The following is a 15,903-nucleotide window of genomic DNA, read 5'->3' on the forward strand; positions in this document are numbered from 1 at the left end:
GCTAGGGAAGTGCGGCTGCTACCCAATAGTCCCCTTAGCAGTGGTTTAATGCAGGAGGTCCTCATAGTGAGGGACTCCCCCTCTGGGGACAGGGACGATTACCTGGGGTACAGCCCATTGAATGTTGTCACTCCCCAACATCCCCTAGGCCTTACCACTGTTCAGAACTGCTTTATTGAAAGTAGACATATATACTGTTGTAACACCAAAGATAAACAAAGCTAAAAGTACTAGGACGAGGAAGAGCACAGGAGACATGAAGGTCATTGACTGTGCTAGTGCTGGTACGAGGTAGCCCGAGTAGGCATGAGAATTGGGTTGTCAGAGACAAAGGACTTTTACAATCTGCATGGGAGGAACTGGATACAAGGTATACAAATTAGCATGTTACTATCAAATATGTCAAGTGCAGCTGTGCCAAGCGTGGCTGTGTCAAACCCCTCAGGTTTGACACAAACACAGAAGAGTGCAATTTGTTTTGCCTCAATGAGAACTGGCAAGAAATTTGGGTTGATAAAGAAATGATGTAGGCAAAAACGGTTGACTGTTTGTGTAGTATGAAGAAAAAACAAAACAAAACCTTCACAAATTTGCATGGATCAAAGTCAGGAACTTTGCATAATTAAACCAGCGAATGAGGGGATACAACAAACTTTACACACCCCTCCTTTTAAGTGGTTTCAGCTGCACAAACCTCATGGTGGCCACAAGTCCATTACTTGCCAGAAGCCCCCCGCCCCCACACAATATTGTCTTAATGCTCAGCATACCAGCGCATCGGTTGCAGCATTTACCATATTTAACCAACCCACCCTCTCTGGCCTCACCACTTTTCTCACCTGAATACCCAAGAAGATGCAGAGGTACCAAGGCGGTACATCAGTCACAGTATAGGCCAGCCTGTTCAGGTCATTGTCATGGTATGGTTTCTGCTTGCCCTTTTTGGTAGTCTGGTTACCCTCAGGGCTTGATTTCGTGATGACACAATAATGAGTATCATCTTCTATCTGCAAAGAAAAAAAGGTGATTTTAATCAGACATGTGGGGCACCAATGGACAAGTGAACAGGCTAGCATCTCAGATTGCCGATATAAGGATGCAACACTGTTTGTATCCATTTTATACTTTGGGCAAATGGTGAGAATCTAACATGTTAAGATCCACTTGCATAACTCCAATATCGTTTGATAACAGTTGATAACAGTCTCCATAAATTTGTTAAAATGTCTGGGTGAGAGAAAAGAGAGCCCAGGAGACGAGAGAAAGAGAGGGCCGTAGCGCCACTTCCCAAACTTCTTCTCCAGTTAGTGCCTCGGATTCAACCATGTGCATGTCTCTACACTTAATTGAACAGTCAAGACCTTACGCTGCACTTCAATAAGACTCTTGGAACTTCCTTGCAAGTCAGAATTACTAAGGCCATCTGTGACAGAGTATGTGTGTGTGCGCAACAGAAATCATTGTGCCTCAATTGAAACCTTTAATTGCTTTAGGGCACAGCCAGATTGAGGGAGAGGAGGGGTGGGAAGATAAGCCTTTGGGACCTCTTTGAAGGCATCTCAGTAGCACATTTCCAAGAGTACCATCTGCACACAAATTTAAAGGGATCCGGATTTCTCCAAGGCAATGCTACGAGTAAAGGCACAGAGGGGTCATGTAAGCCCTGGCCTTTGTGTCCAAGTAAATACCATGCCCTCCCCCCAAAGCTGGCTTAAGGATAGATCACCCATTTATCAAGATTTAATACGCTGCAACTAATATACATTAACTTTCCGTGGTCCTTAAAAAGAAGCCACAGCGTCTCCTCTCATACTGGGTTACATATGGCGGGTCTACAGTTACCAGAATCAATTATGTCATTAGTGAATTACTCGGATATCATGCACAGTGCATTGGCTTGGAATGGCGGGGCGAAGGAAGGTTGCATCGTCATTTTAACTCGAGTATTTTGGGCTTTGTGTTGTAAACTTAATGGCCCCTCACCAGAAGATATTCCATGGAATATATACATAAAATAGCTTCGGATCACGACTGACTAGTGAAAGTTAAGGCTTCAGTTTCATTAGTAATTGACATTTTTTGATTGGCTACAGGAGATAAGCAGAGAGGGAATATGGCCTCCTACCATCTCTACTAATCAAGTGTGATGCCGATGGGTGAATAACATCTAGCTCTGAAACGTCAGGAATCGACCTACCTCACAATACATGAATCAGTTTTAGGACGCTTAGTTTACGGGATATGATAATGTGGAATAGTTTACTAGCTTGGGAATTTCACAGTAAGGCCAGAATATTCAAATTAAAGGCAACAGCCAGGACTGCAAGGACTACACTGTGAACACACAATTCCGTTGTATAAAGCGCCTTACAAATGATCAATAAAATAAATACACCACAATATTCACAAAAACAATGACATGTACAGGTGAATGTGTGAAAGAAAAGGGGAAATGTTCCCACAGACCATGTCAGACCAATTGACCGCAGGGGGGTGGGGGTATTATGTTACAGATTACAAATAGGTAGTTAAGCAGAAGACCAAGGAAATGTCCGATCGCTGGCACTGCTAAAACACATACACACACACACACACACCTTCAGGCATTCAACAAGCACTTAGCACCCTCAGGTACCTAAGACACGGCATGGCAACACAGGCACACAAGATAACAAAATTAGCAAACCCCAATCAGATTACATGGCATTGGCATACAAGATGGAAACCCATTTGCAAGAGACCAAATACGCAGCCAGAATTAATGCTTTTTCATAGCCCTCCCTCCCCCATCAACCCTCCCGAATTGGCTAGTACCTGGGAAACCAGAAGAATGTAAAAGGACTTTGGTGTTCAATAAGTTAAGATGACGGACTAGGTGCATAATTTAAATATTTTTAAAATGGAATTCTGCTCATTGGATGGTTGTGGGGTGTTAAATTGGCCCGGGCTCCTGGCACTGCGTTTCTCGTGTAACTACCTTTTTAGAACTAGGCTCAGTTCCCAGAGACAGGATGGACTTTTTCAAATGTTCTGCCACTTAAGGCTTCATTACTCCTGCTGCAACACTTCCTCGCTTTATTGTATTGGAGATGGATGTCAATTTCCACAATATAACCGTCATTTCCTTGATTTGATGTTTACAACTTCTTCAGAGGTATGGGGAAACACAATTTCAGTTTCCACAATGGAATAGTATTGCACTTCATGAATCAGGAGGTAATGTGGACCAATTCCCAAAATGTAACAGCCTCTTGCCATGCCTTTGGCGTTCACCACCTCTTTCGGGAGGTACTGAAAACAGACTTCAGTTCCAATAATACAACAGTTTTGCACCACCACTTCAGAGATTTTGGGAACCAGGACTGAAATTCTCACAGTGCAACTTTCGTTCACAACCTCTCCTTCGGTAGGGACTTTCGTTCTTTGTTGAATCCATGGAATACATCCCTTCTCCCACTGAGGGAGCCACCCCGTTTGGAACTGGGGGTGAACACGCTATGCTTAACACCCTCTAGGGGACAGGCCAAACCAGATCTCACTGGGGGTGACTCCTCCTTAAAGGACATGGAATCCCCAAACATGGTTTTTACTCATCCCTCAAGTACAGAAGCCCATTTGTCTATTGGCTATATGGGTGAGCAGGGCAATGATGTACGATGCCCCTATGAAATGGCTGGTGTGGTTTCTGGACCTTTAAGAATCCCAGCATTAAGTGAACCAGAGAATCAACAGGCTGGCCCATCTCAGTTTAGCATGAATCATGAAAAGGCCAGACTATCAACAACGAAGAGAGAAACTCCCCTGCAGAGAGCCACAGAGGGAGTACGTTCTGTAGAGTCAATTGCAGGTGAAGGACATCCTGTGGAGTCAGCCACATTAGGAGACATTCTCTTGTTGGGTGGCAACCCGAGGCAGCCCAACACAGGATGTGTGCTACTCTACAGACTCACGAAAGCCTGCAGAGCAGGAGACACTCAGCCACAGGAGAAGAGGAGAGGAGACGCCCCGACCACGTCAAATGTGGGAAATCGGCGCCCGGTGTTCCTTGCACAGATGAACCGTTGAACACCAGCAGAGAGATGCTGAACAGAGGCGGAGAACTGAGTGAATGTTCATACCATGCCAGCCGAGAAGAAAGCCCCTCTCGAAATTCCTCTACAGCAAACCAGGTCTGAAGTTGTCACATGGAACAGGGAGGAGGGCGAGGAGACCCGGCCAAAACCCAAGAGGGGCGGAGAGACAGAAACAAGAGATGAGATGCTCCAAGCCAGGGTGGGAGAGAGGAAAACCCAAGGCAGGGTGAGAGACAGAGCCTCAAGGCCACATAGGAACACAATTGAAACAAAAGGGGGGCATCCCGCCGTCCACAATTGGGAGTTTACATATCTTTTATGCAAACATGTTTAATCTGGTTATGTATCACACAATCGAAATAGATCTGTGTAGAATGCAACTTTAGTAATCAATGGCAAAACACATTTACCAATTTGAGCACAAACCGCATTTATTATTTTGCTGCTGATACGGTTTTTTTCTCATTTATCTTTTTTGTGGGTTACATATTTTACTTAGAAAAACTTTTTTGGCAACATAAATCATTGTACAGACAATAAAATAACGGATAGTACTGTGATACTTGTGTGTAACCTTCACCTCCAGTGACTCTTAACTTTGTGCATAACCTAATTATGCATTAACATTTGTCACAGTTATGCGACAACAAAACAGCAACAAATAATGCAGTTGAAATGCCAGGAAGAAAGTGTGACCCAATAATAGGTCTACGTCAGGATGTCAATCAAAGAAATGTGTTCTTCAATTGGACTACTAGGGCAGTAGGAGTGCGGTGTCCCAGGACGTTTCTGCATGTAGGTAATGAAGCCTTCTTCTAGGGCAAGGAAAAGTACTCCCTTAAATGCGTTCCTCTGGTGCCTCTCCCAGGAGGGGAGGCGGGTGAGTTCTTTAAAAAGTCATTTTAAGGATTAGTCTCACCACCCAAGGTCCAGGAAAAATGTTCTTGTGAGGCAAGTAATGCTGGAGTGCTTGGGCGGTAGCTGTCGTCTTGCCAGTTCAGGGACGTCTGCTACGGTTCTACGGTTCCCTTAGGGGTATGAAGGACTACGATCACTCTGGGTCTTGCGGTCACAAAGTCAATCCGCTTTCATCAGCTCGGAGGACCCAAAGTGGCACGTGAGAGGTGATTCCCAAAGAGAGAAAGAAACCAGAACCCCAGGCGGGGCAAGAGAATCAGTAGCTCGAGATGGAAAGTGAAACACACACCCTGCGTGGGCTGAGAGAGACAGTGTTCTGAAACTGAGTAAACCCAGGGTCACATTGTGACAAGGGCACCCAGCCCTCCCTCATCATTATGAGGGCAAGGCCCACGTTTGGGCCAAGAAGAAGGAAGAAGGGAAGTGACGTTGGACTGGGGGGGTGGAGGGGAAGGCAGTTGAGATACGTCGGGTGTGCAATAAAGAAGTGTTGTATCATGCACTGTCCCGCGTATCCATCTTCATTGTGGCTTGGCCTTCCCCCACCTAAGTGGTCCTCGAGGCGGGCACGGACCGATTTAACATTGGCGACGAAGGGAACCCTGCTGGACACATGCCTCGTTCTACAACGTGCTCATGAGGGTGCTACAAGAGCAGTGTGTTCACAAGCACCAGCGGCTCTGTGAGGAACGCTGCCACGCCTGACACGGCGTAACACAGAGGGTGCCGTCAGGCACAGACACTGCCCCAGGCCGCATGAAATGCGGGACGATGGAGGGCCTGGGAGTTTAGGTACGGGGTGGGGGGGAAACGGCGCGAAAGAATAGGGAAGGGCGTCCAAATGGCGCCACAAGAAACAAAAGCCCAGGAAAGGGCAGGAAGCAGCACCTGGGGTAGGTGCGAAATATAACAGCAAGGGGCAAGGTGGGAAACCCGGCCCCCAAGAAGGAACAAAAAGCCTGGGGTGTATAAGTAAGCCAGGAAAGGAGAGGCGGCACAAACCAGGTAAAGAGCTCACCTCTCTTGGGTAGGCTCTTAGTGCCTGGATAAGGGGAAGGAAAATCGTTTGCTCTTGCGGGCTCACGCATTTTCCACATCCTCTTAATTCGGTATAGAAGCAGTGGCTACGAGTTCGCCGAGCCGTGCCGGAGCAGGAGCGACGCAGAAGTACCAGCAGCAAGCGAACAGAGCACCTTTGCCGTGGACAGGCGAAACAGGCGAGAAAGATCGGTAATAGAAGAGCAGGAGAAGCAGAGGATGCACTGTGTAAAGGAGCGGGAAGGCGTGGCTGACAGAATTCAGACAAGAAGGATGGCGGAAGGAAGAGCAAAAAGGGCCCAAGAATTCTCAGAATGGGCAAGGAAGGCAGAGAAAGAATATGGTGCACAATGGGTGCTGGAGATAATGCAGAAGGAAGAAAGGGCAAAAGCAATGTCCCCCCTGCTGTTCATAGAGCCCAGCAGCAGCGAAGGAGAAGACGAGGTACCGCAAGGACAGAAGAGGGGGAGAGAGGAGTCGAGGAGATCGGAGGAACAGACAGAGGCACCTACCAAGATGAAGAAAAGAACAGATGAAAACAAAGGTAATGTGAATAATAATGTGGGAAATAAAATCGTAAAAATGTTAAATAATTGCGTCACGGTTTCGGGTAAGTCGCCCAGAACCAATGGCATGAAGAGCAAACGTGATAAGGGATCCAGGGAGGAACGGCAGGGGAATTCTTCAACTGAAGAAATCAGTGATGACGAAGAAAGGGATCATTTAAGGGCTTGGGTAAAATGGAGAGGAGTGGTGAGCAGGGAGAAACAGAGAGGGGCCGGGGGGAGGGGCAGAACCCAGGGAAACCCCAGTCCCGGTGCTACAAGGGGCACCAGTAGTCCCGGCGCTGCAAGAGGCACCAATAGTCCCGGCACCACAAAGGGCACTAGTAGGGCCAAACACAGGGGGAGCACCGCAGGGACCCAACCCACAACCGGTGGTGCCAACGAGGACACCAGCGGCACCAGTAGCAGGGGACCCACCGCAGGGAGCAGTATCGTCAGTGGCAGCGGCAGAAGCTGGGGGACCACTCATGACGAAATTTGGCAGACCAACCATGGGTAAAGATGCACAGGGCAGGTCGATGAAGGCAATGGCTTGGTATATAAATGACAAAGTAAAGGAGAAAATATGGAGGAAGGAATTGATCGACATTTTCACATTGTGTCAAAAGAGGGGGATGAATGTGGCACTAGAGGAAATTAAGGAGGACGAGAAAAGCTTACTGAAAAAGGGGCCAGTAGTAAGGAATTTTGACAACTGGATGTCGGCCTTCACCATAATGTCTACAATTATATTACAGAAATTCCCAGAAGACGGGGTAGCATTAGTGGCGTATCAGCAGAGGGTGCTGAAGGTAAACGCAGCGTTTGGGGGAGATGCATGGCTGGAGTATGATTACGAGTTCAGAAAGGAGATGGACTGCTTTCCGGATATGGGTTGGGATGAGGAAAACTTTAATCTCTACATATTTAATGTACTGAAGGAGAAATGGGATTCCAAGGAGCGAAGCGCAGGAGGGCAGCAGAGAAGGCAATATTGGCAGAATGATTACAAAGCTGATTATAGATACAATAACAGAAGATATGAATACAGCCATGACAGAAATAGAGACCAACATTTTCGGAGCAGGAATTATGGGTCACAGAGAGGGGGGCAGAGCAGCCTGCCCCCAACAACACAGGGGGGGGAGGCAGCGGGAGCACGGGGACAGCACGGGCGGAACCAGGACAATGTCGGAATTTTGAGAAGGGAGTACCCTGTAGCTGGAGATGGAAGTGCAAGTTCAGCCACAAGTGCGAGAGATGTAAGGGTGACCACAGCAGCTCCAAGTGCACAAGGGCCGCAGCTCCAAGCGGCAGAAGCGATGAGACGCGGAAATAAGAACTGGGGCGGGAAGGGGGCCACGCCAGTAAAAATTGAGAGGATGGAAGTGTGGCTCCAGAAATACCCAGACCAAAAAACGGCAGATGAGATCAGGCAAGGCTTTAGAGAGGGTTTTAACACCCCTTTTACAGGGCAGGAAGCGCAGGACATTCCTAGAAACCTGAAGTCTGCAACCAAGAACAGAGATATAGTGACCAGTAAAATTCAAAAAGAGGTAGAACTGGGTTGGGTAGAGGGCCCCTTTACAGCCTTACCATTTGAAGAATTTATATGCTCTCCACTGGGACTGGTGCCGAAAAAGGATGAAGGGGAATACAGGCTGATACACCACCTATCCTACCCCCCGGGGGCCTCGGTAAACGACGGCATCGCCCAGAGCGATGCAATAGTATCATATTCAGACATTGAGGAGGCAGTAGAACTGGTCAGGAAAGCAGGAAAAGGGGCATGGATGGCGAAAGCAGACATTAAATCTGCATTCCGGCTGTTGCCAGTCAACAGCAGATCTCAAAGATGGTTGTGCATGCATTGGGAGGGGGAATACTTCGACAAATGCCTCCCAATGGGGTGCGCCATCTCATGTGCATATTTTGAGAGGGTAAGCTCATTTTTGCAGTGGGCAGTCACAGAAGAGATGAGGGAGGCCATGATGGTACATTATCTGGAAGACTTTTTATTCGTAGGGCCCAAAGGTTCAAAGCTATGCAAGGCAACCTTGGATAAATTTGTGGAAATAACAGGCGAGTGGGGTTTTCCACTGGCAGGGGAGTAAACGATGGGCCCAACGCAAGCTATCCAATTCCTAGGAATAGAAATTGACTCAAGCAGGGGAGTGTGCCGGATCCCAGATGACAAGGTGACAGATCTGCTGAAGACAATAGAGGAACTACAAGGAAGAAACAAAAGTGACAGTGAGAGAATTGCAAGCGCTGGCAGGAAAGCTGAACTTCGCAAGAAGAGTCATACCACAGGGGAGGGTGTTCCAGAGAAGCACTGAGCTGAAAACAAGAGGGGCTACAATGGGGCACCACAGAGTCAGGCTAGGGGGAGGAATCAAGAGAGATCTGGAAGTGTGGGCAGAATTTCTGAAGTACTTCAATGGGTCGGTGATATGGCGCTCACCGGTAAATGAGGAAGGGAAAAGGGTGTTGTTCCACGATGCAGCAGGTGGCCTTGGTTTTGGAGCAATACTGGGGAAACAGTGGTGTGCAGGCAAGTGGCCAAAAACATGTCAGGTGGCGGAATGGACAAAAAACATAACGCTGCTGGAGCTCTTCCCAATATGGGTCGCGTTATGCGCATGGGTGAAAGAGCTAAGAAACAAGGAGTTGGCAGTATGGTCGGATAACATGGCGGTGGTGCACGTGTTAAATAAAGGAAGTGCGTCATGCATAATAGTGTTGGAATTAATGCGGGCAATCACCCTGGAAAGCCTAAAAATGAATACATGAATAAGGGCGAGGCACATCGATGGGTAAGCAAACGTGGTGGCTGATGCAATCTCTCGCTTTCAGTGGGAGAAATTCAGGGAGCTGAGGCCAGACGCCGACAAGGAAAGAACGTCCACGCCGCGGAAGGCATGGGTCCGGTTGGAGGCACTGGAAAGGAAAGCACGGTTGGCTACAAGGTCGACTCAAAAGAAGTGGGAGAAGAACGGAGAATGGAACGGGTCATTGACAAACTGACCAGGAACGCCGTAACGTCAAAACGGGTAAGCAGTACGAAAAGCATGTAAAAGATGTGTTGGTGGAAACAGGTGTAAAAGAGGTGGAAAAAATATCAATTGAAAAAATGTGTGAATTTCTCGAAGGGGCATTTGCCAAAGGGAAAAAGAAAAGCTGGGCGGCGGCGCACCTAGCGGCGGTGGCATATACCACAACAGTGGCGGGCATACCGGACCCAACCGACAGCGCTAGAATAAAATATGCTATGAGAGGATGGGCTAAATTAGAGGGGAAGAAACCAGATAACAGAAGGCCGGTGAACTTTGGGAAGGTGATGATTCTGTTAAAAGTGTTACGAGATACATGTAGCAGCACGTACGAAACTGCGCCGTTTAGGGCAGCATTTGCGCTGGCATATTACGGGGCTTTCAGGGTAGGGGAGCTGGTGGCCAGTAATACGGTGGCAGGAGATGGCCTGGCAAGGAGGGATGTTAGTATGGGAAACAAGGGGATGTCTATAATGCTAAAGAAATCTAAAACAGACCAAACGGGGAAGGGGAGAGCAATAGACCTCAATTGCATCAGAGAGGACCACTGTCCCAGATGCATCACTCAAGAGTTCCTAGACCTCCGACCAGAGGTCGACGGGCAGCTATTAATACATAGGGACGGCAGCGCACTCAGCAGGTACCAGTTTCAGGCGGTATTGAAACAGGCGTTGGCAAAAGCAGGATGGGTTCCAGCCGAATTTGGAACACACTCATTCAGGATAGGGGTGGCAACCTCTACATGGGCGGGGGGCCTGGGAGCAAAGGGAGTGAAAAGAATTGCGGGATGGAAGTCGCAATGTTTTAAAAAATACATAAAGGGAGGAACTGATATAAACGCTCATCTCCCCCATTTCCATAGAGGCTGGACCCTACAAATCAGCATGGATAGTGGGGCATTCTTTCGTGACCCGGGCAGGCAGGTGGCTGGAAGAAGTGAAGCAAGGACTACATTTCCAAAACACAATTACATCCTAGTGGGGCCTCCCGGGGATGCACTGAAGGACATTCACGACAGGCTATCGGACCTGATAGGTTTCAGGGACCCGGAACCCCCCCCCCCCCCCCAAGTGCAGTGTTGGTTTTTCAAAATGTGACCATATCAATGAAAGTGATACATAATGGTTCTGACACATAACAGATGGCACTACAACAGCCATAGTAATGATGCAAGACACTTAACGTCTTTAAGACCTAGATGCAGAGGTCCCAATAAAGAGGGGTTTTGAACTAAATAAAAAGTCCCCGTTTTTTTCGTGAAATAATAAGGAGGGAACCAACATGTAATTTACTTCATAATGATTTCAAATAGCATGTATTAAATATATGTTTGGGCTCCTCTATTACAGAGCTCTTCTAAGACGTGAAGTGGTCAGGCTCAGTGGTGTTCGTGATAACACCGGAAATAACAATCTGTCTTCACTAAGAGGGACTGAGTTAAAAGCTCTAGTGCTGCCAAGATGTAAGTAAAGGCTTTCGTAACTTACAGTATCTAATGTAAATCATAATTGAACAAATTGTTTAAGTAATATAAGGAAATATGAGCGTATGAAATCTAGATATCCGCTATAGATAAAAAAGTAGAAACAAGGATTCAGAGATGTTGGTGTTTTAAGAACGGAACCATTCTTTTTTAACATGTTACAAATGATTTTTGTTTGTCTTTTAGATCGTACTTGTCTGGCAACGGGGATTTGGGAAAGATGTTTTATCTTCTAAAAAGAAATCTGTCTGTCCTAAAGAAGGCCTTTATTCGATTGTTTATAGGGACACTAGGGATAGTGTCCCATATATGTAGATGGCCGAAACATGTCGACACATGACAATAGACTAACCTAAATAGACAGTCTAATATCTGCAAAACCACTTTAAACAAGAGAGTGGTCACGACTAACTTGGTGAACTGCACATGAAATGAATTGTACTTGCCTTTGTCTATTTATTATAAGTGAGAAGGATCTCAAAATGTGCAATATAGATTGTAATATATGTGTGCTATATTTTGTTTACCTGTTTTAACTATTGGTGATTGTTTTTGACTTTGAATAAATTAATATATAAAAAATGACAGTTTGTGAATATATTTTAGCTTCAATATAGGATGGTTTCCCGTTCTGGCACTCTGGTTATTTGTGCAATTCGCACAATGTGCATGAATTGAGAAGTGATTTATCTTGCTTACCAATATGCTGTAAGTTGCTCAGCCTGATTTGGCAGCACTGAGAGAGGGGTAGCCAGTTCTTACTTTTCTATAGTATCCTCTTAACACGTCTCCCGTTTTGAGATACTGGCCCCCCGAGAACAAAAAACATGGGAGTTTACCGTTACTGATATAATGCACACTGATTGGGCCTAATAATACACAAAACGTGCCCCCCCTCCCACAGGTGCAGGCAGTCATTGGGAGGATTTATTAGAGGGTAAGTGGGAGCTCGGGCTTGGCGCTCTCCCACTGCCCCAGTGTCATCTGTACTGCTGTCTGGTTCCTCTCCAGGAAGAGAAAGTCACAGCAGGCTGTTCCTACATCAACTCCCTTTTCACTCAATCCTACCTGCAGCCTAGGTCTGAAGTCAGAACTAACCCTAAATGAGGTATATATTCACCTCTGAAATGTCCTGTAGTGGGAGCTGGTGCCAGGGTGCGTGACATCTTGCCTTGGAACACAGCATCATGTTATTTGGGCTATTTTAGCAACTTTCATGGGTTTTTGGTGGATGGATGCCACACGGGCCACAGACTCATTTTACGCCATAACCTTTTCCTTTAAAAAAAACACTAGAATGATCTATAAAGGGCACGTAAAGTGCCAGTTCTGGTTTAGATAAAGCCACTGACTTAGGGATGTTTACTACAAAGCCCTGTTGGAGCTGGGAACATACTACTGGTGTAATATAAATGTCTTATCCAGGGATGCCTTCATCTACTTCTTTTCTCCTTAATTGTTCATTGCACTTGCACTATCTGAAATGTCATCAGGCTGATTATGATAGATATTCTTCACATTCTTAATTGTTTCAAGGACCTGTAGGCATGTAACTGTATTTCTACCATGCTCCCCCCCCTAAGCGCTTTGAAACACATTGATTGATTTTTGATTGTGCATTGGTGCTATACAAATAATAAATCAATCACTCTATTAGCACTATGCATTTCCTTCACTGAAGTCCTGCTAAAAACCAGCAATTGCAAGTGTTTGCTTGTCTATACGTATTGGGCATTTGCCAGGCACTGCCATTAAATGTTTAGGTACTTGCACCATTTTGCAGCTGCTACCATCAGTGGGTACCTAATACCACTATGGCGGTGCTTGGTAAGGGCCTTTTCCATGCCTACATTAAAGCTCAAACGGTTGGCATTGCCAACACTGGTTTTGAAATTGGGATGCAACTGCATTTTTGGTACCCACCACCAGATGAATGATGAGTTATAGACAAGTTTTAATAGAGGCCACAACATAAGCCATCTGGGTGACCCACAAAAAAATAAAGCAGAGCCTCAAGATTCAAAACAGCACTTTTTCCGCTATCCATGTAAATCCAGTGAATACCCTGGTGCCGAGGTATGATTGCAGCCCATACATTGCTGTAAAGGGGCACACTCATGTTCCATCATTGAGAGGTCAAGTGGAATAGGATAGGGAGGGTTGGCGAAACTCCCTAAAGCATCTGAACTGCTTTTCTTTTTCTTAATTTTCTTCAGTTTTCTTTCATTCTTTTCTCTTGTTTTATACAGTGATGCTATATGTAATTTAATACGTACTGCTGTTAAGTCGAGTTCTTTGACTAAAACACAACATATAAATTAAAAAAACAAAGTCCCAAGGTGTCCCCTGTTCCCCCCAGATTTTAGGGGTCTCCTATGCCCCTGCTCGGACCTCATGTTCCAAAAAACAGTGCAAACACGATTACCTGAAAGTGACGAGCAACAGCACACAAGGCCGTTATAACAATAGGCCAGGACTCGAGAGCAGGAAGAGCAGAGGAAGATGAAAGACCAAGCAGACCTCCGGCGAGGAGCACAAGAATGTGACCTAGAAAAAGGAGACCAAGTACTCATGCGTCAGCCCAAAACGAGAAAAGAGGACCTTACATTCGCACCAGAATGACTGGTCGTGACCAGCAAAAAAGGAACTGTGGTAACAGCAAGTGGGGAAGAACACCAATCCATAACGCAAAACTCCTCACATTTCAAGCAACTCCCAGACACAGCACCCCTGACATGGGAATCGTATTGAAGCAACCAGAGCGAGCTGTTCTCAGACGACTGTTACATGGGCGATGGTGAGCAATCCGAGGAAGAGGCCAGCAGTGGAGAATCTGATGATCCACTGCAAGGAAAGACGCCCAGATTGCCGGTGCAATATCAGCGATGCCGCATAAGACCTCAGAAAATCATTGAAGAGATGGGGTAACCTGCAAGGTGAGCCAGTATGCTAAATAGGGGGAGATGTCACATAGTGACGAGGGCGCCCAGCCCTGCCTCATCGTTATGAGGGGAAGGCCCATGGTTGGGTCAAGGAGAAGGGAAGCGATGTTGGGCTAGGGAGGGGGCAGGACAAGGGAAAAGGCAGTTGAGATTCATTGGGTGTGCAATAAAGTGTTGTACCATGCACTGGCCCGTGTATGCGTCTTCATTGTAGCTAGGCCTTCCCCCCTCCTGAGGGGTCCTTGAGGAGGTGGGCACGGCCCAATTTAACTAACAAACAGCTCCTCTAGAAGTTTCAGAGACTGTTCTTTCAGGAGAAAAGGAAGAATAAAAAGTCAATTACAACTGTGTAATTAGGCACGTGGCCTTAGAGAAGATATATAGACATTTTGGTGGGGGTCGGAACCAACCACCAGAAGGAAAGTGGAAGACTAAAGAGAAAGTGGAGAAAAGTGTTTGGGGGTGTTTGGCTGGGGCTTGTCGGCACTCAGTTTGTGGCAGAGTTTGCCTTTTGGGATATGCTGCCCTGCAGTTCTGCTGCTTTTTCCGTGCTCACACGCCATCTCATTCTCCAGGTTGTTGGAGATAAGCTGGATGCGGTAAGACACCACTTTGTTTATAACATTTGTGGAGAACTGCTTGGAGTACTGCTTTTGTTCTATCTTATAAGCCAGTGCGGTGTGGTGAATACCTTGACTTGTAAGTCTTAAGTTTTAATTTTACCAGCTTTGGCTAAATCCCATAAAATTGTGCCTTAGACGCCTATTTCAGATGCTTTTTAAGGATTGCTATTTTAACTTAATTTGCTGGAAACAGATTCTTTTCCCTTCTGTTGACTAAGTTCCTTAATGGCGTCCCCCTTATATGATCTGAGAAGTGGAAAAGGAATAGGGGGTTTGGGCTTTCAACAATCTTTTCAAGTGGTGCCGATAAGGAAGCATCGCTACGGGGTGACAGTGACCCTCAACCACTAATGTCCAATGTAACAGAACTATCCATCATTGAAAATCCATCTGGTCCCCCCTTGTTCCAGGTGCGCCCCCAGGGGGTGGCCAAGGGGGGCCATGGCCACCCTTATAAAAATGCTGGCCCCCCCATTGGCCACCCTGCAAAAAAGCAAACAAAATAATACTTTTTTTTCCCGCACTGAACTGTGCATGGACAAATAACATGCACAGTTCGGTGCGAAAAGAAATGTCTTTTTTTTTTGCTTTTTTGCCACAGGGTTAGAGTGGCACGTATGATGGTGGCCCCCCCATTACTGACTGATCTCACATGCTCAGTCAGTGAACCCCGAGTGAGGGCCTGAGGTGGAGAAGTAGAAAGGCATCATGTGGGAGAGAGGACACAAAAGATGATGAGAGGGAGGAAGCAAGAGCAAGTGGACTGGGGATTCAGCGACTACAGAGGGCGGGGGGGGGGGAGAGAAAGCACGAGCAGGGAAAGTGACTGTCCCCACTCCATCCAAGTAACGGCTTAAATTAGTTACATTTTCCTTTCGAGTTGGGTCCCTCTATATTCTGAACAAACAAGCAAAAAACTTGCTAAGATTTGAATTTATGATGTCCTTCCAGAACACTCTCTTTCTCTCAGCCCACTACATAGAGATGTATGAACATGAAACCCTTCACTCCACGCTACACATTATTGTTAGTACTGAGTTCACACGAGAATAAGCACTGGAGCTGTGGCAGTGAACATTTTTGTTGTTGCTCTTGGCGAAAGGCCATTTTGTCATCCCATCCAGACACAGGCCCTTGCATGGCGCAAGCACCATGGCCACGTGGACTATTTCCCTCTCAGGTTTTAAAATATCTTTTTAAAACATAGCAGGAAAGATTATGAAATGAC

The 15,903-nt window shown here is 46.5% G+C and overlaps 1 protein-coding gene across 1 annotated transcript in view; it reads right to left on the reverse strand.

The window, feature by feature from the left end:
* The window catches only part of LOC138513701 (solute carrier family 23 member 1-like), a 520,832-nt gene that overhangs the window by 440,058 nt on the left and 64,871 nt on the right, over positions 1-15,903 (reverse strand). Inside the window, exon 2 of the mRNA XM_069628778.1 lies at positions 840-1,007. Coding sequence (XP_069484879.1) covers positions 840-1,007 — 168 coding nt within the window. The remainder of the gene's footprint in view (positions 1-839; positions 1,008-15,903) is intronic.

The sequence above is a fragment of the Ambystoma mexicanum genome, chromosome 12 (genome assembly GCF_040938575.1).
Source record: "Ambystoma mexicanum isolate Mex_15411 chromosome 12, UKY_AmexF1_1, whole genome shotgun sequence".
In the NCBI taxonomy this organism is placed as follows: Eukaryota; Metazoa; Chordata; class Amphibia; order Caudata; family Ambystomatidae; genus Ambystoma; species Ambystoma mexicanum.